This window comes from Megachile rotundata, unplaced genomic scaffold (genome assembly GCF_050947335.1).
Source record: "Megachile rotundata isolate GNS110a unplaced genomic scaffold, iyMegRotu1 scaffold0057, whole genome shotgun sequence".
Classification (NCBI taxonomy): Eukaryota; Metazoa; Arthropoda; class Insecta; order Hymenoptera; family Megachilidae; genus Megachile; species Megachile rotundata.
In genome coordinates, this window is record NW_027473354.1 from 836375 (window position 1) to 860851 (window position 24477).

General features: G+C 44.2%; 3 protein-coding genes across 3 annotated transcripts; 1 reads left to right on the forward strand and 2 right to left on the reverse strand.

Moving 5' to 3' along the window:
- Nucleotides 1-236: 236 nt before the first annotated feature.
- Nucleotides 237-1863, reverse strand: LOC143266150 (uncharacterized). Its single transcript, XM_076541777.1, has one exon. The coding sequence runs from the start codon at nt 1700-1702 to the stop codon at nt 272-274; it is 1431 nt and encodes a 476-aa protein (XP_076397892.1). The 5' UTR covers nt 1703-1863; the 3' UTR covers nt 237-271.
- A 522-nt stretch (nt 1864-2385) lies between these two features.
- Nucleotides 2386-4556, reverse strand: LOC143266151 (uncharacterized). The gene has a single exon (XM_076541778.1). The coding sequence runs from the start codon at nt 4505-4507 to the stop codon at nt 3026-3028; it is 1482 nt and encodes a 493-aa protein (XP_076397893.1). The 5' UTR covers nt 4508-4556; the 3' UTR covers nt 2386-3025.
- A 16838-nt stretch (nt 4557-21394) lies between these two features.
- LOC143266161 (uncharacterized) lies at nt 21395-21919 on the forward strand. The gene has a single exon (XM_076541793.1). The coding sequence runs from the start codon at nt 21395-21397 to the stop codon at nt 21917-21919; it is 525 nt and encodes a 174-aa protein (XP_076397908.1).
- Nucleotides 21920-24477: the final 2558 nt, after the last annotated feature.

A 24477-nucleotide genomic window follows, 5' to 3' on the forward strand; every position in this document is an offset into this window, starting at 1 on the left:
TTTAATCTACTTAAAGCTTCCTCTATTCTCTCTTTCCCTTCCCTTCTATCCTCATATTCCACAAATATAACTATGTCGTCCGCATATTTCAATATTCTAACTCCCATCTCTCTTAAACCCTCTACTATTCCCACCGTGTACAGATTATACAACAGTGGGCTAAGCACCGATCCCTGTGGTAACCCTTTCAACAATTCCATTTTCACCGATCTCCCACCCAAAGTTCTGATTACTATCCTCCTCTTCTCCAACCACGCCCCAATGTATTTTCTCATTTTCCCCGAAAATTCAACTCTTCCAGCCTCCTTATCATCCCCTCATGTCTAACGTTGTCATATGCTGATTTTACGTCCACAAATGCTGCCACCACTTTTCTTCCCTTTCCCCGGCTTTCCCTGATACCGTTGACCAATATACTGATGTTGTCCATCGTTGATCTGCCTTTCCTAAAACCATTCTGATTACTGTCCATTCTCTCTTCCTCCTCTGCCCAAATCCTTATCCTTTCATTTACCATCTTTTCCATTATTTTACCTAAACAATTCATCAGCGATATGGGACGCAAAGCTCTCTTCTGTGGCTTCGGTATAAACTTTACTATCGCCTTCTTCCAACTTTTGGGTATTACCCCCCTTTTCCATACCTCGTTATATATCCTCAAAATCGCCTCCTTCCATCCACCCGTGCACCATTTCAGTATGTCATATCCAATTCCGTCTTCTCCCAGGGCTGACCTTCCCTTTGCACTCCTCAGCGCCCATTTCAACTCCTCCATTTCCAGGTCCCTCGTAATCCATCTCTCCCCTTCCTCTCCTCCTCCATCTTCCTCTTCCTCTATTCCACTCACCGTTGTAGAATTCTCCTCATTCGCTTCTTCCAGAACCTCCTCTCCATCTTCTTCCCTCTCGTCATACCTACGGCAATATTCAGACTCCACCAATTTCCTTACCTCCTCCTCCTCCTCTTTCTGAATTTCCCACATTCCCATGCTGCATTGTTCCTCTGTCGTAACTCCTTTAGTTAGACTTCTTATCTTCTTCCACATCTCTCCTATATTTCCTTTATGCCTGATACTCCTAATAAACTCATCCCATGCCTCTTTCTTTTTCCTTTTGATCGTATTCTTCATTCTTCCCCTCACCTCTATAAGCCTACTCCAATTCTCCTCCGTCGGCCTCTTTCCCATTTCCCTAGTCGCCTTCCTTCTTTCCTCTCTCAATTCCTCACATTCGCTATCCCACCACGGCTGTCTTTTAACTTTTTTTTTCTTATTACTCCCCCTGTTTCCCCCTATTCCATTCCTCCCATTCCCCGACTCATTGTTCCCTCTTCCTCTTTTATAACTCCTCTCTATCCCTTCTCCAATCATCTTGACCACTTCATCACACTTAGCTTCTATTCCCCTATCCGACCTTACAATACCCAAAACTTCTTCTTCACTCCTAATTATCCATTTAAGGAATTCCATTCTATCAATCTTCTCTATTCTATACTTCCTATTACCCATTCTCTCCTCTACTATGCCTATCTCTTCATCCAATCTGAATTCGATAACCTGATAATCCGAACCCAGCGTCTCTCCCGTCTCTCTTGCCTGTATATCCAAATCAAAATACGAGGGAGCAATTATCAAATCCAAATTTGAAGCAACCTTGTCCGGCCTACCCATTTTCAACAAGGTCCCAAAATTCACCACCACCATTTACTCCTCATCTAACACCTCCTCCAACACCTCACCCGTCACATCCCCATTTTCGCAATTCCAGCTTCTACTTTTCGCATTGAAGTCTCCCACAAACATCCTCCTTACACTTCCCCTTCCGTTTCTTAACAACCTTCGACAATCCTCCTTACTCACTCCTATTCCCGGCCTCCTATACACCAAAACTCTCTCTACCCCCCCCCCCCCCCCCCCCCTCCTCCATTTATACCTCAACGCACATGTCTTCCCATTTGCTGCCATTTTCTAAGTATATCCCCGTCTTTTTGACTTTAATATTTTTTTTCACCTTTATACACAAACCACCACCCCTGTTATCCTCCTCCCCATCCTTCCTAATCAAATGCCACCCCGGTATTTTAAAAATATCTTCCGCTCTCAGCCACGTCTGCGTCACTGCCAGCAGGTCAAAATTCTCAAATACCCTCCTAATCTCCTCTCTCTTATTCCTCACACTTCTAGCATTCCAGACTCCACACCTCATTTCTTTTGTACTTTTCCTTTAATTTTAATCCCTTTTTCTTACCCTTCCTATCCCAACTTCCCCCTTTCCCTACCCTACCTTCCTCGCTGACCGAGTGCAGATATTCCCCAAAGGAAAGAACCCCCACCCCCTCACTGTTGCATCCCCTCCCCTCCAATCCGTCCATCCCTCACATCCATCACACGCATATCTTACTCCTTCATTCTCACACCTCTCACATCCATACCATTCGATAATACTGTCTGTTATTAATTGTACTATCGTATCGCTTTCCCTTTCTAACCTCTAATCTATCATAAACAAAAATATAAAAATATATAAAGCGTATCATATATAACATATATAAAGACCATAAAATATATGAAATCTAGAAAAATAATAAAAAATGAACCATATAATAAACCATAAAAAATAAACCATGTAAACCATATTCAACATGATCTGTTCTCTTTCTACGTCTAAGAAAATAAAACAAAAAAAAAACTCTGCCTATCTGCAGTCTGATCATCGCTAACTCCCCTCTCCTCTCTATTTCTTCTAAATACTAGATTGCACTCTAATTTGAGCTCGTCTATCTTAAATCTAACGCACTTACATACTATATTTACAGTCCGCATTTTTTTTCCTTTTCTTTTCCCTTTAAATATTTTAAACTTATTCCATAAACTGTTCTTGTCATTAACTTACAGTCAAACTTACAATCTACCTCGTGTCCTTCACTCACTTTACAACACCACTTATCCATCTCTACACACCTCCCTACTATTTTCCCTCTTTCCCCTAATCCACAAACACTGTCACTATGTTTCCTACTTCGCACCCTAACGCTCTCTCTCTTCTTCCTCTTCCTTCTCGACCACATGCTTCCTCTGTTGTTCCTCTTCACTCCTCATCTCCCCTTCCTCCATCTCCTCTCCTTCCTTGTCCTTGGTATTTTGTGTGATTTCAACGGTCTCTTCTCCTGACTCCCTCTCTTGTCTCCTCCTATCCTCTTCTGCCTTCCTCCCACTCTCTCTCACCTTATTCCAATCAATTATCGACAAACTCCTTTCCTTCTCTTCTCTTTCCCTCCTAATTTTTAACTCTTCCCTTTCTCTCTCCCCCTTTCTTTGCAGCCTTTTCCTCGTTTTTTCGTCTACCGTCATCTCAAAAGTTGGGGTCGTCACCGCGTTCCAGTCCTCTTCTGGATCTCGTAGAACAGTCCTCTTCGCCCTATATTTTCCTGCCCTCATTATCTCCTCTAATTTCCCCTCTAAATGCTTCTCTTTCAGCATCTTAATCACGTCCTCCAATATATCCTCCTCTTTCCTCTTTTCCAACTCAACTAACCACTCCCTATTAATTTGTTTTTCCCTCCTTATCCTCCTTCTCTCCCTCTCCATCTCATTCTTATTCAGTGCCAGTTCCAGCTTCTCGTACTCGCACTCCCCCTCTGGTGTTTCCCCAACCATGTAACGAGGTAAAGGAATCCTTTCCAACAATTGGATCCTACCTTCCCTTTTCTGTTTCACTGTTTTCTCCTTGCATTCCAAACAGAGGTATCTGTTACCCAATACCACGCCATCCACATCCTCTCTATAACATGACGGCTTCACTCCCCCTCTCACCTGCTTCCATCCCTCTTCCTCCTTCTTTCTCTTATCCTTCTCCTCCATACCTCCAACCGCTCCTTGTCCCCAATCTTCCTCATCCCTCTTCTCTTCCCTCCTTTCTGGCGATCTTCTTTTGGTAACTTCGCTAAAATTTGCCCTGTTCCCTTCTCCCTGTATTTGCCTGACACCTCTTTCCCCATTCCTTTCCTGTCTCAATCTCCTTATCAATTCTACCTCTCTCTGTATGGGCACCTCCTTCTTTTCCCATGTCTCTCTCCTCTCCTTCACTGCCAAGGCCGGGAAATCCCCATTACTCCCCACAAAGTCATCCAACCCTCCTGTTCTGTCTCTCTCTATATCTCCCGTCGACCTAGCCACCATCCCCCCTGCCGTTTCGAATTCCACATTCTTATAAGCCATCACCTTTTTGATGGCTGCCTCCCTCTGCCAGATCCAGCACATCCTCGCCAACGACCCATGAACACCCCCACAATTCACACATCTTGGTTTCCTATCGCACTGTCCATGATTGTTCTCACCACAAATCACATACTTCCTCACCTCCTCCTTACACTGGGCCTGGTAATGCCCATACTTTAGACATTTGAAACATTGTCTTACCGGTTCTACGTAGGGTTCAATTTTAATCCCTACATGCCCCTGCCCTATTAAAAGTCTCGTCGGCAGAACACTGCCCTTAAAAGTAATCATAATTGTCCTTAAATGGCTGAACACAACTTTTCCATCTGTGACTCTTTTCTTCGTCATTCTCTCCAGGGTGTATTGCCCCTGCCCTGGCATCGCTTCCTCCCTGAGCTCCTCGACGGAATCTACCCATTCATAGATGATGCCTTTTCTAAACGCCATCCTCCTTGGATGAAATGTCTTCACCTTTCCCTCACCTTTTCCGTATTTTTCTAGTAACTTATTCGCCTCCTCCTTCCTCTTTGTCGTAACCTCCGCCGTGCTGAAATCCACCATTCGAATCGTATGAATTTTAACTCCTTCTCCCTGAACCAGTCTGTATATTTTTATCAGATTGTTCCTTTTCCTCGCCCTAGCATCTGCCCTCCCCTTATTACCACTATTACCGTGGTTCCTATTTCTCAGAATCACGCACACCACGTATTCTTCCCATTTGACATCCTCCTCATAAATTCCCACATCCCATTCTCTGTCTTTCCCCCTAAAACTATCCTTATTCCCATCCTTACCTGCCCCGTCGATTTTTTCCGCCACATGGTTCTCCTCTCTTCCATTGTCTTTGTCCCTATTTCCATCTATATCCCCGTCCTTATTTACTACCTTATTCCTATCAGCCTTAATAATTATCTTATTACTATAATTACTATTAGTGTTTCTTATACCTATAGCACCTTCGCACAGTTCTTTGTCCTTATTGTCCTTGTCCGTACTCCCCTCGCTTACACTTTCACTCCTGTCTCTGCTACGCTCACGCTCGAAATGGCCGTCTAACTGCGCGTCTTTTCTTACCTCCCCACGCCACCGTTCCAATCTCGCCGGCGCCACCATCGCCGGTTCGTTCAGTCCTACCAACTTATCCCCAATCATATCGGTCACCTCTCCACGTTCTTCCTTCTCATTGGCCAACTGCCCCGACACTTTACTAACTTCACTCCTCTTCACTTCCCTAATCCTCTTCTTCTCCTTCCCCCTAAGTTCGTCCTGTTGTTCCTCTTCTGCCTCCCTGTCTCCACTCCTCTTACTACATTCCTCTGTCTCCATCCTTTCTTCTCTCTTCTCTCCCTTTCTCTTCCCACCGTGCTTTTCCTCCTCCTGTTCCTTTATTGACGCATTTATCACTGCGTCTTCTTCTTCCGCTAGATATTCCAGCGCCCAGTTTCTCCTCAATTCCTCTATTACCACCTTCTCTTTTCCTCCTTCTGTCCTCCTCTCCAACGCCTTGCTCTCTACCTTCCTCACATCACCTCCATCTTCCTCCGCCAAGTCTTCTACTCTACTGCTCATTCCTCGTATACATCTCCTTCTTCTCTCTCTTTTCCCTTCACTCTTCTCCTTTCCTCCTTCTTTCGTCTCTCCCCCTCCTTCTACCTTTCCCCTGGTTATTGCCCAACCAGGGGAAATTTTCACTTTCATATACCCTTTATACGTCTATTTGTTGTCCCCTCGTCCCTTATTATTATTCAGTACACTCACTTATCCTTTTCCCTCTCTCCTTCCACACCTTATTCTACTACAAACTAAATAAAACCACAACAAAACAAAAAAAATCAGGTAGGTCAAACAGAACGCTGCTCACTCAATCGCCGCCATCTTCCTCTTCCGAAGCATATATTATGAATCATAGAAACTCTCTCATTGTTTCCTTTCCTACAGAGTTATATAATTAATAATGATACTCCTTTTCAGCTGTCACATGTTCACACCATAGACAATGTCCCATATAGAGTAGTCATTTACTACCCCTGACCATAGAGAGGAAACGTATCGACGACTCATGCCCTGTAAAGTTGTCCACCTATAACGTATTGTCTGTAGCTATATTCCGATTGATGCGACTACAATATTTTATCGAGGTATGTAGTTCCAGATTTCCTCTCTTCTATGCCTTCGGAGAAATTATTTTAAGTTGGCACCACTGTCAACGTATGTCATGTATTCTTTATCCAAATATGCCCACCCAAGCGAATATCCAACCATCTTCAAATTAACACATCCCAATGTAATATATAACTCAACACCCAATATTTCCACCATGATTTGAATACAATCATTTAGGAAACTTCCAATTGATCCCACGTCGACATTCATAGGTTACATCTGATAGAGTGTTCAGAAGAAAAAACAAATGATATTCTTTGTAAGCCTTCCAATAACATTGAAGTGGATAAAGTTCAAGAAAGCACACACCATAACATGGAGAACACCCTGTCCATTCTCCCTTTAGAGGATTTTATGTTCATCCCTTGGGGTCCTTCATTGTACCTACTGGGAATAGCCTCCTACGAAAACTAACCCAAGTATTAAAGGCCAGCAGCAGCCGAACCATCACATTTGTGACAATACAATCAAACACAATACAATTCAGAGCCCTGAGGAGAGAAGACAAAAGCAAAGAAAAGAAAAGTAGTAGCTTGAAAACAGAAGGAAAGCAAGTAGGAGACCACCGAGACAACCGACAATTAAGAGAGATAGCTCTTAGATGTTATAATATTATAATAAGGACGAAACTAAATTAAGCAAGACAAGATAAAGCAAGAACCAAGGTAAGATGTAAGCAACAAATAAGCAAGCACTAAGACAAGCTCGGTGAGTGTATAGACATCGATAGTTGTGTATCCCCCTGTATTACCCATCCTCCGTCCAGCAAAACATGTCCATCCCCTGTCTGTCCCCATGCATTAAACATCTCATGTATGCATCCCAACCTCGAATTCAGGAACAATGTGTCATCCCTCATGTTTCAGGTCCTTTCCCAGATATGTGAGTAGCGCGAGCACAGGCAGGGATTGGAGGAAAAGCGTGAGCTCCTACGTTCCCTTATTATTACCAAGAATTCCTTGTGACGGATCGGTGGGGGGGGGAAAGCCCGAGGAGGGTTCCCTGGAGTGGGGGCAGTTAGGGAAAACGGCCCTCCATGCACCGATGCTCACACCCACGGACGATTTCTTTAATGGGGCGCCAGTGCTAAGGCACTCGTCCGTAGTAATCGCCCTTCCGGCTGCTCTGTCGGGAGCGGGAATCAGAGGGGGTCAGAAAAAACCTAGTAAAAGACCCGCGAGTTTGTATCCAATAGAAGGTGCTTTTATTCGGGCCTCCAAGTAGGCCACGTAAGCAAAACAGAAGAAATGAATTCGCGTGGGCCCCACGCGTTACAAGCAACGGTCGAGGAAAAGGGGTCGACTCGCCAGTTGCGAGGGAGGCTTTCGCGGCGCGGGGGCTCACGGTACGCGCGAGTGCAAAGATCGAAAGATACAAAGAGAACGCTGTGGTATTCGCCCGCAGGGAGCACGCCCTCTCAGGGGTCGTGGACAGCAAGGGGACGTTGGTCCTAAATACCAAAATACAGCGTACAAAAAAAAACTAAATGAGAGGGGACGGTGTCGTATGAACCGTCCGCGGCCTCTAGGGTCCTCGTCACTGGGGCCAGGGGTCCTATCGCCCTCGCCCACGCGCAAATGAATAACAACAAAAAAAAGAGAAGGGTAAGGAGATGACTCCTACCTTTTTGCGCAGGTGTATCCAAAAATCCACGCTGGGGCAGCGGCGACAACTCTCCACGCAGGCACACAATACAGTACACAGCACGCAATACAGGGAAAAAAAAAAAGAGAAGCAATAAAAACGGAACGCACTACTATTAACAAAAAAAACTGCGACGCAAAACACGACAAAGCAAACGACAGAAGAGGAAGATTCGAATTTTAGCGGGGGGCTTTTCGGAAACCGGCTTCTACACGCGGCGGCTCGCTAGCTTCTCCCGATCTTCTTCCCCGGTTCACGGTATTCCCCCACCCCGAGGATTTCGGCGTCGAGGATGGGCCATTCCACGGTGGTGTTTGGTGGCCAGGTCCTGGGGCCCTCTCGAGGTGGCAGTTGGGGGTGGCTTGTCCCCAGGCCTGGCGTTTCCCGGTGGTCGGCTGCCGGTCGCCCCCGCGGAGGATGACGGGGTGGCGCCGCGACCGGACAGCCGGTGTCTCCTTCGGTGGACCCATCCCGCGCCTCCGTCGCTCAGGGAGAGGTTCCTCCGCGACCGGGGACGACGACGGCTCCTTCGGTGGCGGTTGGAGGCAGCAAAAAAAAAAGGGGGGAAAAGGGTGGCGTCCGATATGATTTAAAAAAAAGAAAAACACACACACTCGCTCATTCATACCTGCCCCAGCGGCGAGGGGGTCCGCTTGGGCGGAGGAGTGGGGCTGGCAATTCGGGAGGATCCTCGTAACGAGGCATAACCAAAAAAAGAAGGTAATCAACCAAATGAAAATATGCCTCGTTACATCCTTGATTACAGGTAAGACGTTAGTGCCATATCATTCTTTCAGTGTTTTACTGAGTAAGCAGTTATCAATAAGCTATACTTTCGCCTTTATTATCTCCCTATGATGTATCATTTGCTACTATAGGTTTCCTTGTCGTACTCCAATGACAACTAATCAAGGCAGGGTCAAGATCAGTGAGTATATAGCCAACCCTCGCACACGCTCCTACGCCAGGAGGTGAATATGTGACAGTGTAAAAACAACATTTACCATGCCCAACCGCGTCAATCAACTAAAATCCATAATGCAACCTTAATAGCATATAAATAAAACCGTATACAGCAACATTACACAAGAGTGCGTATGTCTCCTATTTACACTAAGATCCATACTTGCCCGTCAAGCGTAGTTCCTATACCCTCTCTAATAAAACCCATCCGAGTTTCCAGTAGAAAGCCGTTCTTTATCCGCAAAGAAACTAAAACCGTAGCAGGGTTCAGTCCTCAATAATTTGGAAATCTGCGTGTACATCTGTTGGTACCCTCCCTCCTCACCGACACCCGGCATGTCGGGTGTCCGACATCTGCTAGCCTCTGCCCATCCAGCCTATCACGCCTCCTATAGACTATGTCATCGATCTGGACACCTCCCACCGCCCGCTGGTATGGCAGAAAGCCCTCCCACCAACGTGCCACAAAGTTCGATGCTACAGACACCCCTCCGACCCTGTCCAGCAAAGCAGGACTGGCCTCCCCCTTCCTAGACTGTCCCAGTCACAAAACTCCTCCCAATAGGAAAACAAAAACACAGTGTGGCAACCATACTCGCCTACAGTATATCAACTCCGGATCCCTCCTGTAACGTGCATAAACAAGATCTCTATGGATACACAGTTAGATAGACGGAAACACACAAAATACGCAACTAAGATCTAAGATATCCAGCTCATACGGAGCAAAAACCACATTTCTTGTTTGGCAGGCATCTTTCGTATCTCCGTCGGTAAGTTAGATGTCTGTTAACCGTACATCCTTTCCTATTTAACCTTATTTACCTTATTTCAATTCTATCTTCTCAAATGTTCTTTTAAGATAAGTATCCAGTTTCTCGTTCCTAACTATTTGACCTAGTTGTACATTGCTAAGCCGGAATCCATAACTTTCCTTCTGAAATTACTGCTTATCGGTAAGGTAGGATTCTACCATTACCTGAATACATTATCGTAGATCGGTATTGCTGGTATCTTCCGTGTTACCTATCAAAGGAGACCTCCTTAGCCTCTCCTTATTTAGCTTCCTCGATATTTAACTACCCTACTTTTATAATTTACTTATACCTAAATAGCAATCAAGAAACATTAAAACCTGTAGTGCAAACACTATCTTATATGTAGGTATACCAATACTATACGTATGTAACCACCATTAAGAATTGCCATACTAAGTAGTATTGAGAGCAGTTCAAATCTATAAGGCTATAAATTCTGTTGTAATTAATTATCCTTTATACTATTACTGGGAAGTTAATACCACCCAATCGCAGTTCCATTTCGTCAATTATTATATCAAGGTAAGTCTTTAATATGTCAATTATGCATTGATATCGTGTGTAGCTAGGCAGTAATCTAGCATGCTTATTGCTAACGTTATTATTTATCAGTAGATTAAGAAATTTCCACCAGGATCTGGACACATCGGCTAGGTCGGTATTGCAGGTATCTTCCTCTTTGGGGGAAGCACGGTGTTAGATGAAAATATAGTAAGTTAGATTAAATTAAATTAAATTAAATTAAATTAAATTAAATTAAGTTAAATTAAATTAAATTAAGTGTGAGAAGCTCGGTGTTAATTTAATTCTATTACCTGTAACTCTCTAAAATCCATGCCCCAAGCTTACTAGTTCCATTTTGGAGTAATTCATCCCCCACCTATCAACTTTCCTTTCTCTAATATCCCCAATTTCTGTCATCCTTCTCTCTTTTTTCTATCACCTCCTTAACTAAATTGGAAAAGGCTACCCAATTTTCTCCTTTCCCTAACAGGTAATTTCCCAAATTCCTTACGAGCCAGTCTCCTTCCGGAAATCCGTATCCCCTTCTTCTATCCTCCCAAACTGGGCAGTAAAATATAGCATGCTCTGCATCCTCTCTGTCATACGAGCAATATTTACATCTAGCATGTTCCCTTCTTCCTATTTTGTACAGAAAATAGTTGAAAGCTCCGTGCCCGGATAGCACCTGGGCAAGGTAGTATCCAATCTCACCATGAACCCCAGCAGCCAAACCAGAGGCAGTTTTGCAAGCTCCACAAATCAATTGGGCACATTTTCTATAGATTCTATTAATTCTATCTCGGTTCCTTCCTTTGTTAACTGTATCTGCCCATACTGGTGCGGCATATAAGGTGATGGATGCCACCACCGACGCCAGCATCTTCCTTTTCTTGGCTTTCGGACCTCTTACGATTGGTGTGATCTTGGCTAAGTTATGCAACGCTAACTCAGCCTTGTTCTCTATCCACTCCATGTGGGCGTTGAAGCTCAGTGCCACATCAAGCTGTACACCCAGATATTTAATGTTTCTTTTTGGTGTCACTCTGTCATTTTTAACCAAAATTGGCTGTGAAGGCCATTCTTTATTAGCTGCTGTTATGCCAAAAATTATAGCTTCTGTTTTATTGGGTGAAATCTGTAAGCCAAGGCTTTCTATAAATTCTATAATTTTAACCAATGCTCTATTTAAAAGCTGAACAGTTTTTTTGGCGCTATTACCTGACAGCAGGATCAGGGTCTCATCAGCATAGCAGATGGCTCTGAGCCCCGCCGCCAGGCATACCTTTAGTGTTGCGTCATATACCAAGATCCACAAGAGAGGTCCGAGTATTGTGCCTTGTGGTACACCTCTGCTGACGTCAAAGGCAATCATGCCATCCTCCACATCTACCACACCAGTTCTATCACTCAAATAGGAGTATATAAGTGCCTGCAGGTACGTCGGAACTCCCATACCTTTCAAGGCTCGTATTATAGTATCCCAACTTATCGAGTTGAAGGCGTTTCTAATATCCAAAGCCACCGCTACAACTTTTTGCTTTCTCTTTTTTGCGTCCGTTACATATCCTTTTAGGTCGAGCAGTGCATGTATTGTCGATTTGCCCCGCCTGAAACCATATTGCTCTTTACCCAATTTATAATACTTATCTACCCAATTCTCAATTCTTTCTGCTACTATCCTTTCAAAAAGTTTCCTCATTTCGCTAATTAAACAAATGGGACGAAACTTCTTTGTAGACTGCTTAGCTGTAACAGAATTATTGCCACACATATCGTTTAATAATACCAGGGTCGGTATTGACATTGGCTATGAAATGGCTGTAAATGGTCATATTGACATTGATAACGGTGATGAAGGATTTCCAAATTTAAAGAACGGTTTAATTATGTTTTTCCAACAGTATACATACGGAATTCTTAACGCGAATTTTATATCAGTCGCTGTATCATGCAGGAACCAATCGGAAAGTCCCTGCTATTGGTTGTTTGATTCCCACGCAAGAGGTCCGAAAGGATATAAAGCACCGTCACGGGGCCTTTCATGCTGTATGAAATTTACGAATATTGAAGATTTACACATGATCTTGCGTCGTAATTTATATGCTAAAGGAGGCAATAGCAATGTGCTAAATATTTACTCATTAACACCTCTAGCAATTGCGCCCGAAAGGAATAGATCCCCACAAGTAGAAAGGATACAACAATCACCTGTTGCGAGTGCTCATACAGAGTCCGGCGAGGCACAAGTTGTTTTCGCAACAAGTATGTTACGTTCGATTGATGACGATATTTCCAATATCGATAATATCGTCTCTATCGATAATAATAACAACACAGAAAATGACCCGATAAAATTGGTGAATATATTCGCATTTTAAGAAAAACTGCGTCTCCTTTGAACCTAGAGAGGGAAAGAAGAATGGAACAACTGTGTTGGTTCTTTCTATTTCCAGATGGAATAAATGGTTTCGGAGAGCACCGAGATATCTCAATAACACCACTGGATTACTTCCAAGCGCGTATTCTGAGCAATGACAAACGATTTCAACGAACAGATTATTTGTTCTTCGCATTATCTGTTGTTGAATATTACCGCGCAAAAGCTAGCATTTCAGTATCATGTAGAATGCGCCAAGGAGAACATACTCCAGAGCGATTAGTAAATAATATGCATCTCACGATGAGAAATATAAGAGGATCGCTATCATACTGGAAACGTTGCTGTTCGTAATTAATCGCCATGGTACGAAGTCTTGGACCGCCCACATGGTTTGCTAGCTTCTCTTGCAATGATCTAAACTGGCCACATATGTTGAAAGCGTTACTCTTATCCGATGGTCGTCCCATTACCGAATTTGAAAACCTAACTTTTTCGGATCAACTACAGTTGGTTCAGAAATATCCAGTAGTAATAGCAAGACAATTTACGGTACGAGTAAACGCGTTGATGCAGTATTTAAAAAACTCTCGTTGCTTAGATAGCGTTGTTATCGATTTTTGGTATAGAATTGAATTTCAGAATAGGGGAAGTCCACATTTACACATGCTGATTTGGTGTGAAAATGTACCCGATTTCCTTACCAACGAAGGCCGCAACGTTATTGAGAAAGTTGTATCTTGTTCATTGGAAGCAGAAAACCAAGATATGAGCGACATAGTACAAAGACTCCAAATTCATAAACATTCTGATACATGTTACAAAGATCGTAATAATCGTTGTTGTCGTTTCGGATTCCCTAGACCGATAAGTGAAACAACGATGTGCTTGGGTCCAGATGACACACTTGCCAACAATGGATGTTTCTGTGTACTTAAGAGAACCGTAAATGAAGTTATGGTAAATAATTACAATCCAACTCTTTTAAAGATTTGGGAAGCAAACATGGATATTCAACCATGTGGAAATGTTACAGCAGTTGCATATTATATTGCTAAATACGCAAGTAAGTGCGAACCGCAGGATACAGGAGACGTTATTAAAGAAGCCGTTTCCCGTGCGAAACCGCGGCGGTACCGTCTGGAATCAATTATTTTCGGTATCTATGGCAATTCTGTCCCAACGAATGGTCAGTGCTGCAGAATGTGCTTATCGATTATGCCATCTGCCTCTTAAAATGAGCTCGCGAAAAGCTGTATTTATAAACAGCTGTCGGCCTGAGCAGAGATACAGAATTTTACGTTTCGGAGGATATGAAACATCATTTTTCAATAACATATTCGATCGTTACGCAAAGAGACTGAACAGCCTAGAGAATTTGAGCTTAGCTGAATTTGCTGTCCGATATGAAACAGTTTCAAGTGGAATGTGGACAGAAGAGGATGGAGACGCAGAACTTAGAAATGACGATGAAGAAACATCGAGATCGAGGTTTATAAAATTGAGGGACAATACTCGAATGCGAATAAGAAATAAACCAGCTGTACTTCTCCACCGATATTATACCTTGAACAGCGATAGAGAAGGATATTTCTATAACTTGATAGTGTGTCACATTCCATTTCGTGATGAAAGTACACTTATGTCCGAAAACGAATCTTCGGAACAATGTTTTCTTCGACGGCGACATGAATTGAAACCTATGTTGGGAAACGCAACCGTTGAACAATTTACTCACGCAAAACAAATTATTGTAGCGGCGCTGGCCCAGGCTGTTGCTTTGAACGTTGTACGCGAAGGGGAAACTAATAATGAACAGTTGAGAGAACCAGTCAGCATTCATGCCGACGAAACCGTATATTGCGATCAAGTTGATTTGTATGAGGATCAACAGCAAGAAACACTTGCAATGCCAGAAGACGTGTTCCTTAATAGTATTCGAAGTCTTAACGTTCAACAGAAAGATTTATTGAAATCAGTTTCCTCAGTAATTGAGAAAGGTATTAAAAAGAATGATGATGAAGATACGGAACAAATGTTACTTTTTATTACCGGAGGAGCTGGTAGTGACAAGTCGTTTATTTTAAAATTACTTGTTGGACATATTAAACGCTGCTATAATCCCACAGTTGATATGATGATAAAACCATCGTTCATTGAAGTAGCTTCTTTGACTGGCGTCGCTGCCCGCCAAATATTCGGAAAAACTCTGCACTCCTTGTTCTCGTTGCCTATTGAAAAAGGTACTGCAATGAGCTATCGGCGGCTGACTGGACAAAGACTTGAACAGGAGAGACGAAAGTGGCGGTACATGAGGTGGTTGATTATTGACGAGATATCAATGTAATCTTACGAGAATTTGCAAATAATTCATTTAAGATTGCAAGAATTCGAAATGAATGATAACCTGTTTGGTGGCGCAAATGTACTTCTTTTTGGCGACATCATGCAATTGCCCCCGGTAAAAGGACATTGGTGTTTTATACAACCACATTGGTGTAGCGCAGAAATTAATTTATGGCACCAATTTTCATTCTGCGAACTCACCATTAACATGCGACAAGGGGATGACGTCGAGTTTATCGACTTACTGAATAACCTACGGTTTGGGGAAGTGACAACCTTTCAACTACAAATACTATGCGAACGAAGAAGAGTTCCCTTAACCGGAGAGTTTGAGGATGGTGAAGCGGTAAGAATATTCCCGACTATAAAATTAGTCGATGAATATAATACAAAAATGACCGATAAATTAGCACAATCACATCGAATGTACATCATTGATGCAGTAGACGAGTCCCGTGAGGCAGCTACATATGGAAAAAGGCCACCAGAAAATGTTATTCCTACAAATGTTAATAACTGTAGCGGACTTTTACATACAATAACGTTAGCCGAGGGATCGCGAATTATGCTGCGGCGAAATATATCAATTTCTGATGGTTTGATAGACGGTGCAATGGGAATAGTTAAGAAATTTAGATGGCCGGCACTTAAAAGATACCACCTAGAACAGGGAGAATTGCCAGATTCAGTTCTTATAAAATTTGACGACGAATCTGTTGGAAATAGGTTCAAGGATATCGATGGTTACATTCCAATATCTCCAGTTTCAGCAACGTTTCAGGCGACAAAAGATTATGGGGTCGTCGAGCGCAGAATGTTACCACTTATTTTAAGTTGGGCAGTAACGGTGCACAAATTACAAAGGACCACATTAAACAAAGCTGTAATTGATCTTGGCAAAAGGAATTTTTCAAAAGGACAAATTTACGTTGCACTTAGTCGTGTTAAAAGTCTAGATGGTCTAGTTTTATCTGATTTAGCGCCAAACAAAGTCCTAGTTAAACCTCATGACGAGCGAGCACTCGCAGAAATGGAAAGATTACGACGCTTACTTTTGCAAGCAAACACAGCAAATCAGCTTCCAGCGACTGACACGTAAAGAAACAAGCCAAGTCTGTTTTTTTTCCTTCTCTTTTATTTGCGGCCAATTGATAAAGAAATTGACGAAGTCTACTTACAGAAACAACTTTGAAAAATCACGGTCGCCATATTTCTTGCAGGGTAAGAATAAATCTTTCGCAATATCAGTAGTTATTAACAATTAACAAGACCCATAAATGTCTGTTACAAATGAGATCATCTTGGAAAGATTTTCGAGATTCGAAAGGTTTCATCGCGATCGGTGCATTTCTTACATAACAATACCAAAGAATAGGATTTTGCAATAACAATAGTTATTATACATGTATACTGATTTTCGGCCGACGAGACATGTTTGTTGAAACAGTAGAAAATCGGCGACTGCATTTTGACTCATACACCACCAGAAACACGGAGGCATACGTAGAATTCAATATATTAGTAACAATAGTTTTCCGCTAATTACTCGAAAACTAAAGCTTCCCCTTAATTGCGGATAAGGAAAAAGTTGTTCAGAATCGTGCCCCTGATAACATATTAAAAGCACATTAAAATCGTCCAAAGTTGGTTTCAAAACTTTTCAACAATTTTTCGCTAATATCTCGAAAACTAAGGCTTTCCGCGAAATTTGTATATGAACAAAATTGTTCAGAATCATGTCCGTGATAAGATGTTAAAAGTGCACTAAAATCGAGAAAAGTTTATTTCAAAAGTTGCCGGTTTTTTTGCAATAACAATACTTTGCAATTAAAAAATGAAAAATTTTTTAATAATGGTACCCATGGGGAGTCAGAACATACCAGATGCAAAAGGTTTCGTTCCGATCGGTCTATCCAGCTAGGCGTAATCGGCGGAAACACATAGAAAAAAAAATATACTGATCGAATTGAGTAACCTCTTCCTTTTTCGAAGTCGGTTAAAAAGCGCACAGCTTATCAGCTGTGCATATAGGTCAACATCGGGGGAGACTACAGGGGTCATTGCGGGACTCTCCCATCTGGACCATGTTGCGAAAGGGAGAAGAGACAATTTTAATCTCTGGCAAAATATGACTAGGAATAATGTTACAAAATATAATGCAATAAGGAAGAAAATGAAGAAAAAAATGGAGAAAGAAATTCAAAAGGGATGGCAGCAACGATGGTCCAGTAGAGGTCCACAGGACAGTGGTACATGGACCAGAAGAGTCCTGCCGGATGTCATCCGCTGGAAGAACAGGAAGCATAGAGAAGTTACATATCATCTGACTCAGGTGCTCTCCGGGCACGGGACTTTTAATCAGTTCCTTAAAAAGATAGGAAGAAGAGATAGCGCAGCCTGTAAGTACTGCGGATATGCAACAGACGATGTGGAACATTCTATTTTTCATTGTAAACGCTGGGATACTGAAAGAGAGGAATACGGTATCCCTCCGGGAGAAGAACTCCTGGCACCGAGAAATTTGGAAATCTATATCTTGAGGAGTAAAAATAATTGGAAAGCATTTTCGGCTTTTGCTAAAGATACCCTAAGCAGGAAAGAGCAGGAGGATAGGGGGTTGGGTTACTGAGATGGGATAATGGAGAGGAAAAGGGAGGGAATAGAGGGTATAAAAGTCCTGTTTTCTCTGCTCTTTTATACAGATCTTTACACGTCACTTGTTATACTTACTACCTAAGAAGTCTAATCCTTTATTACAAGAGTAACTAGCTACAGTATTTGCTGACACGAACAGACATATATCTCTCTTTTGCTATTTTTACAAGAAATCTATATGCATCTGCACTGCAAACGACATCTAGTTGTTTCCAGTATATGATATAGAGTGTCTGAGAATAACGGACGGATAACAAAATTACTATCGATAACAGCAACACAATATGGGTAATAATATAAGTTATATTGTTAGTAACAAGACTAATAGGAATAATAATTATAGTTCGATCGATAATGGCAACATAATATGGGTAATAATATAAGTTATATTGAGAATAATAAGAGTAATAGAAATAATAATTATAGTGCTATCGATAACAGCAGCATAATATCAGTAATAATATGCATGGTGTGTTCCGAAAGTAATGCGAACGAAATTCCTGCGCAGCTCCTGTTGGTCGGAGGGGGGTCGGACCAATTGTGCTTAATGGGGGGGACCTTAAGCTTTTCAACGAACCCGGTCCCAGGGCTCTCCGAGAAGTGAAAGGGACAGGACATGAATTTTTGTGAACCCCTGTTCGGTGACCGTGTCACGGAAAAAGTGAAGTCGACGATCGGAACAACGATACGCGATAAAGCTTTTGTGATAAACTAAACAAATCTCTTGAGGAGACAAATAAAATGATTCGCGAGGCTTATGGGGATTCTGTTCTGTCGTACTCACAAGTTTCGAGGTGGTTAAGGGCCTTTAAGGAATCGTGGGAAGAAGAGCATAGATTCGGAAAGCAAATAGTAAACACGTGTGGTGTAAATAAGTGAATAGTAAAAACGTGTAGTTAATAAATTGTTTAATTAACTTTATTAAGTTTCATAATATGTTACCATTATCTTCGCTTTTTCAAAATGGACATGTTCCACTTTCAAAATAAACGGCTCCTATCATTGTGACGTTATCGTTAATCGATAATAACTTTAGTACCTTCATAATTAGGAACTGATTTTTGTTTCACTTTACTATTAGAACTGTATAATTTATTTGTAATTATGATACAACAGGATATTGATTTGTAATATTGTATTATTATATAATGCAGTATATTTTAATGTAGAGACACAATTATTTCCTTAATTATTCAGTACTCGAAAAATGTTTCAAATTAAAATCTGGAATAAGTTCATTGAAATATAATTAACGTTTCTAATAAAATACTTCGAAAGAATTTTTACAAATATATTAAATCATTTTCTAGTATTTTGAATAATAAGAAGAAATAAAAAATAAAATTTTGGGCATTTTTGTTATTTAAAAATTTGTTTTATTTATTTGAAAAAAATACGACCATAATACATACGCATACGTCATGTACGACTACGAATATACTGTTGTAACCATGTAATGTTGAAGGTTATGACAACGTTATACACGCCAGTTATGTAAATACGAACCAAAGATTCAATAGTATTGTTTACAGAAGTACAGGTTATAAACAGTGTCGAGCGCGGCTGGCTGTCGTGGCGAGCGCACGTGTTCGGGGGTCGCTCCACGAAAAAGTTCAATTTTGGTGGGAAAAAGTGGTTAAAGTGTAATAAATAATATTGTGAAGTGAGGGGAGACCGTGGGGGAAGTGAGCGGTAAAGTTTTGTAAAAATCGAAAGTAAAATAATGAATTTATAAATAAAAATCGAAATTTCGGTAATGGCGACCTCCACGCAACGCGAGGGAAAGCATGGGGTGCAAACCCATGAGTAATCGAAAGCGAGGAAACGAGTGTTCGGGCCGACCGCGGAATAAAATAAATATGTGCGCGACTTAAACACGATTATTTTTATACATCGCGAGTGAAAATAGTGCAATTTAAGAGTGAAAGTTGCCCTCGAGGGAGGACTTGCGCGATCACGTGGTCGTGCGACATATCGAAGTTGCGAGAGAAAGTCGCAGAAATTAAATTAAGTAATAATGTAAATGTCATTAAGGATTTAGAGTGCGGGAAAGGGCTAATGAGGCATATTGAATGCACGCGGTGATTAGTTTTGGCTATTTTCGTATTTTCGTGATTTGATAGTAAATAAATAATGGCGTCGGTCGAGCAAGCTTCGATATATCGTACGAACACGTGGCCATCTCCGCGCGAGGGAAAGCGTAGAGCGTAAAGGCCAGTTCGCAAACATCCAACATGGCCGAGGAAGGGTCGCTGCAGGCGCATGGAGAGCCCCAGTCGGATGGTCCGACGAGCTGGGGGTCACAGACGAGGAGCTCCTAGCCGCGCTGAGGAGGCTCGGGGCGAAGAATACCGCCCCGGGTCCGGATGGAATACCCGGCAAAGCTTTGGTCTTGGCCTCGGGCGTCCTTTGGACGGATTTGAAGGCGTTGTTTACGCGGTGTCTTCAATTTGGGGAGTTCCCCCAGGACTGGAAGACCGGACGGATGGTCCTTATTAAGAAGGAAGAAAGACCCGCGGACTCTCCCTCCGCGTACCGGCCCATTTGCCTGCTGGACGAGGCGGGAAAGCTCCTGGAAAGGATTATAGCTTCTCGCCTCCACAGGCACCTGTCCTCGGTAGGACCAGATTTGGCGGACAGCCAATTCGGCTTCCGCGAGGGGCGATCGACGATCAACGCGATCATGCGCGTCAAGTCCCTCGTGGGAGCGGCTGTATCCCGGGGCGGGGTGTGTGTTGCTGTATCATTAGATATAACCAATGCATTCAACACCCTGCCCTGGGCCGTCATCAAGGAGGCACTGGTTTACCACCGGGTGCCTCCCTATTTAAGGGCGGCTATTGGGTCCTACCTCAAGGACAGGTTTACAGAGTATATGGGCCGGGACGGTTTAATCCGGAGGGAGGTGAAACGCGGCGTGCACCAGGGTTCCGGTTTGGGACCGGATTTGTGGAACCTGGGGTACGACCGCGTCCTGCGGGTCCGTCTCCCTGACGGCACGTATGTCATCTGCTATGCAGATGACACGTTTATGCTTGCCGTCGGGGAGACGTTTGAAAGGACCATCCGTCTGGCCGAGGTGGCAGTTGCCGCCGTCGTCGGACAGATCCACGAGCTGGGGTTGAGGATAGACCCCCGTAAGACCGAGGCAATGTTCTTCCATAACAAGCCTCGGTCGAAGGGTCCTCCCCCTCGTGGATCCGGGTGGGTGATGCCTGGGTCGAGGTCGGGGCCAGGATGAGGTATCTGGGCCTCGTCCTTGACAGTCACTGACGCTTTGATCTCCATTTTGATCGGCTGGTCCCCCGAGTTGAGCGGGCAGCGGCCGCTATTGGCCGCCTTATGCCCAATCTCGGGGGGCCGGAGGTGAAGGTTCGCCGCCTGTACGTGGGGGTGGTACGGTCTATGATTTTATATGGATCGCCTGTTTGGGCGTCGGCCCTGTTGGCCAGTCGCCGCAGCTTCCAGCTTGTGCATCGTCTGCAAAGGCGGCTGGCCATCAGGGTCGTTAGGGGATACCGTACCATTTCCTACGGGGCGGCAGTGGCTCTGGCGGGCCTAATACCGTTCGAGTACCTTGCGGGGGCGGACGCGCTCGTTTACACGCGCATCCGTGCCCTGCGGCGTCTCGACGGTGTCCCGCCGGAGCCGGCGGCGATCGATGAGATCAGGCGTCAGGCTCGACGACTGGCTGTATCGCGTTGGATAATGGATCTACGTACCTATTCCAGCAAGCCAGTCGTTGTGGCCCTCCTGCCATTTTTTGATCAGTGGCGGGAGCGGCGGCATGGTAGGATCACCTACCGTATGACGCAGGTGCTCACCGGGCACGGTTGCTTCGGTGAGTACCTGTGTCGTATAGGGAAGGAGGCGACGGCGGCCTGCCACCATTGTGGCGAGGCTTTGGACACGGCGCAGCATATGCTGGAGGTATGCCCCGCCTTTTCAACGCTGCGCCGTGTCCTTATTCAGGAGGTTGGTTATGACCTCTCGCTGCCAGCGTTAGTTGGGGCATCGCTGGCAAGCGAGAGGTCCTGGAAGGCTGTGGCCTCCTTCTGCGAGCAAGTGATGCTGCAGAAGGAGGCCGCGGAGCGGGTTCGCGAAGAAGCGGACCCGCAGAGGAGGAGAAGAGGTCGCAGCCGCCGAGATGCGGCTGCTTTCAGCAGTTCAACTGCAGTTGTTTGGAAGAGCAGTCGGGGCCGTCGTGGGCCCCGGCTTGACTCCTCCATTTGAGGATTGCAGGCCGACGGTCCGTCCGTGTAATGCCGAGGGCCGTTGGTCTTTTTCAGGTCTCTGACCTGATGGGGGGCGGCGGCTCCGGGGAGGCCTTATGTCACCCCTTGCAGAGCCGCCGCGGGGGCAGTGGTGTCCTGGGTGGGGGCCCAGGACGCCCTGCACGCTGCCCCGGGGGGGACGGCGTTTGCCTCGGTGGTCCGGGCACTGCCGTAAAGATTAGATTAGCTTGTTTTGTAGGGGGGGAGGTCTTATGATCCTCCCCGGGAAGGGGCTCGAAAGAGCAAGGCGCGGGGGCCCCAGTTGTGTTCTTTAGAGTTCCTGGGGCCCCCTGTGCGTCATTGGAGGACCACCGTGGGGGTTTTAGTGGGTAAGAATCCCACATAACCCCGTGCCCTCCCCCAAGGGTGCGGGGTATCTTTGGAAGATTTCCCCCACGTAAAAAAAAAAAAAAAGGCGCATGGAGAGCGGCCCTTAAAGACGAAGCCTAAGGGCGAAGCGAAGGCACGCGGCAACAAGCAAGACGGAGGAGGAAGGATCGCGGCAAGCGCATGGAGAGCTGCCCTTAGGGACGAAGCCTGAGGGTGAAGCGGAGGCACGCGGCAAAAATCAAAATGGCGGAGACATGGCGCCCTTTTTCAAATGGTAAGCGGATAGGTTGAAGCAAGCAGACAGTGAGGAGGAGAAGAGGAAGAGGCGAGACGACACGGAACGAAATGAAGGAAGGAAGTAATTAATTAATAAATAAATGAAGTGAATGAGATTATTAATAATAATAATAATAATAATAAATTAATAATTAACTAATAAATTATTTATAAATAGTGAAGTGATTAGTAGCTTAATAAATAAATAAATAAATTATAAATTATAAATAATTAACAGATAGGCAATTAATTCGGTGTAGTGTTGGGAAAGTGTTATGGGAGTCCAGTGAAGTGCTGAAGCGTTGCGGGGAATATACGTGACCACGTGCGTGAGTGCAGAGGAACAGTGCAAAGCGGGTAAATGGTGGAAAAGTGTTGGAAAAACTGCGGAAAACGTCCAGCACCCTGGAAACTCCGGACTCACAACGATGGTGCAACAAGGGGCCGCATTGAGAATATCCAGCATGGCGAAGGGAGGAACGCTACAAGAACTTGGAGAGCGGCCCTAAAGGGTGAAGCGAAATATGCGGCAGCAAGCAAGACGGCGGAGGCATGGCGCGCTTTTTAAACGACAAGAGGAGGGGAAGGAACGAGAAGACAGTGAGAGGGAGAAGAGGAAGAGCAGGAATGGAAGAGGCGGAGAAACAAATATAGACACGACCGATCAAACAACTTAAACCTGCAAGGGAGGAAACCGGTGTCAGCCTGGTCATAGCACCATTAGGGGGCACTCAACTGGGACCGAAGGAGCGGTGGAGAGGAGGGAGAGAGGTCAAATTGAGCAGAGGATCCTTCTGATCAACTGTTGATTCAACTAGGGACACAGTCATCAGCCTGGTCATGGCACCATGGGGGGGCGACAATGGGGACCGAGTGGGATCGGCGAGAGAGAAGAAGGAGAAAACATAAGACACGATCGATCGAACGACTCAAACCTGCGAAGGAGGAAACCGGTGTCAGCCTCGTCATAGTACCATTAGGGGGCACAAAACGGTGGACCGACGGAGCGGGGGAGAGGAGGGAGAGAGATCAAATCGAACCGAGCACCCTTCCGATCAACTGTTGATTCAACAAGGAACCCAGTCGTCAGCCTGGTCATGGTAACATTAGGGGACGACAACGGGGACCGAGTGGAATCGACAGGAGAGAGGAAGGAGAAATTTTTACCGAGAGCAATGGGCTCATGTAGCGTTGTGGAAGAAGACTGGGGCGTAATAGGAAATGCGGGAAAATCGGTAAGCGGCGATAACGGAAAGGGTTTAAAGGGCGTAAGGGAGAGGGAAACCGCGGGAACAAAAGCGACGCGGGAAACTGAAATACGAAGCGATCGCGGAGCGAAATATTAACAGAGAATAGGCGGTAAGGTATGAACTTTACGGGGAGAAGGTAAATATAGCGAAGCGACGCGCGGAATCGAAACACAAACGATTGCGAGATGAAATACTAGCGGTAAATGCGCGGCGGTAGCAAAATAAGCGAAACTTCACAATACCAGATATTAAATTTAATTTAATTTAATTTAATTTATCTTTAGTTAGATAGTACAGCGTAATGTACAGGCATAGACAAGTAAGAACACGAATCAAGGTATAATAGAAATATAAATGAAAATATAGGCAGGATAAGGAAATAGCTGAGACAAGGTCAGTTCCGACAGTAGTGAAACAAACAAGGGTAATAATGTGTGCACCGTGGGGCGGGAGCGGGGGCGGGGGGGATGGGCGAAAACTTCAATTTCACGAACAGGAACCCATGTGTTTAAGAATAATACAGGATACATAGAGGTGATAGGATATACTTAGAGAGTTATATTTATTACTGCAGAAGGGAGGGCCGGTGAGCCGAAATTTCGAAATTTAAGAGCGAAACAGACAACTAGCAAGTGTGACAAATTAGAGTTAAGCATAGGAA

Excerpts from the sequence above, each read along its gene's own strand:
- LOC143266150 (XM_076541777.1), bottom strand. The coding sequence starts at position 1,702 with ATGGTGGTGGTGAATTTTGGGACCTTGTTGAAAATGGGTAGGCCGGAC.
- LOC143266151 (XM_076541778.1), bottom strand. The coding sequence starts at position 4,507 with ATGATTACTTTTAAGGGCAGTGTTCTGCCGACGAGACTTTTAATAGGG.
- LOC143266161 (XM_076541793.1), top strand. The coding sequence starts at position 21,395 with ATGGATCTACGTACCTATTCCAGCAAGCCAGTCGTTGTGGCCCTCCTG.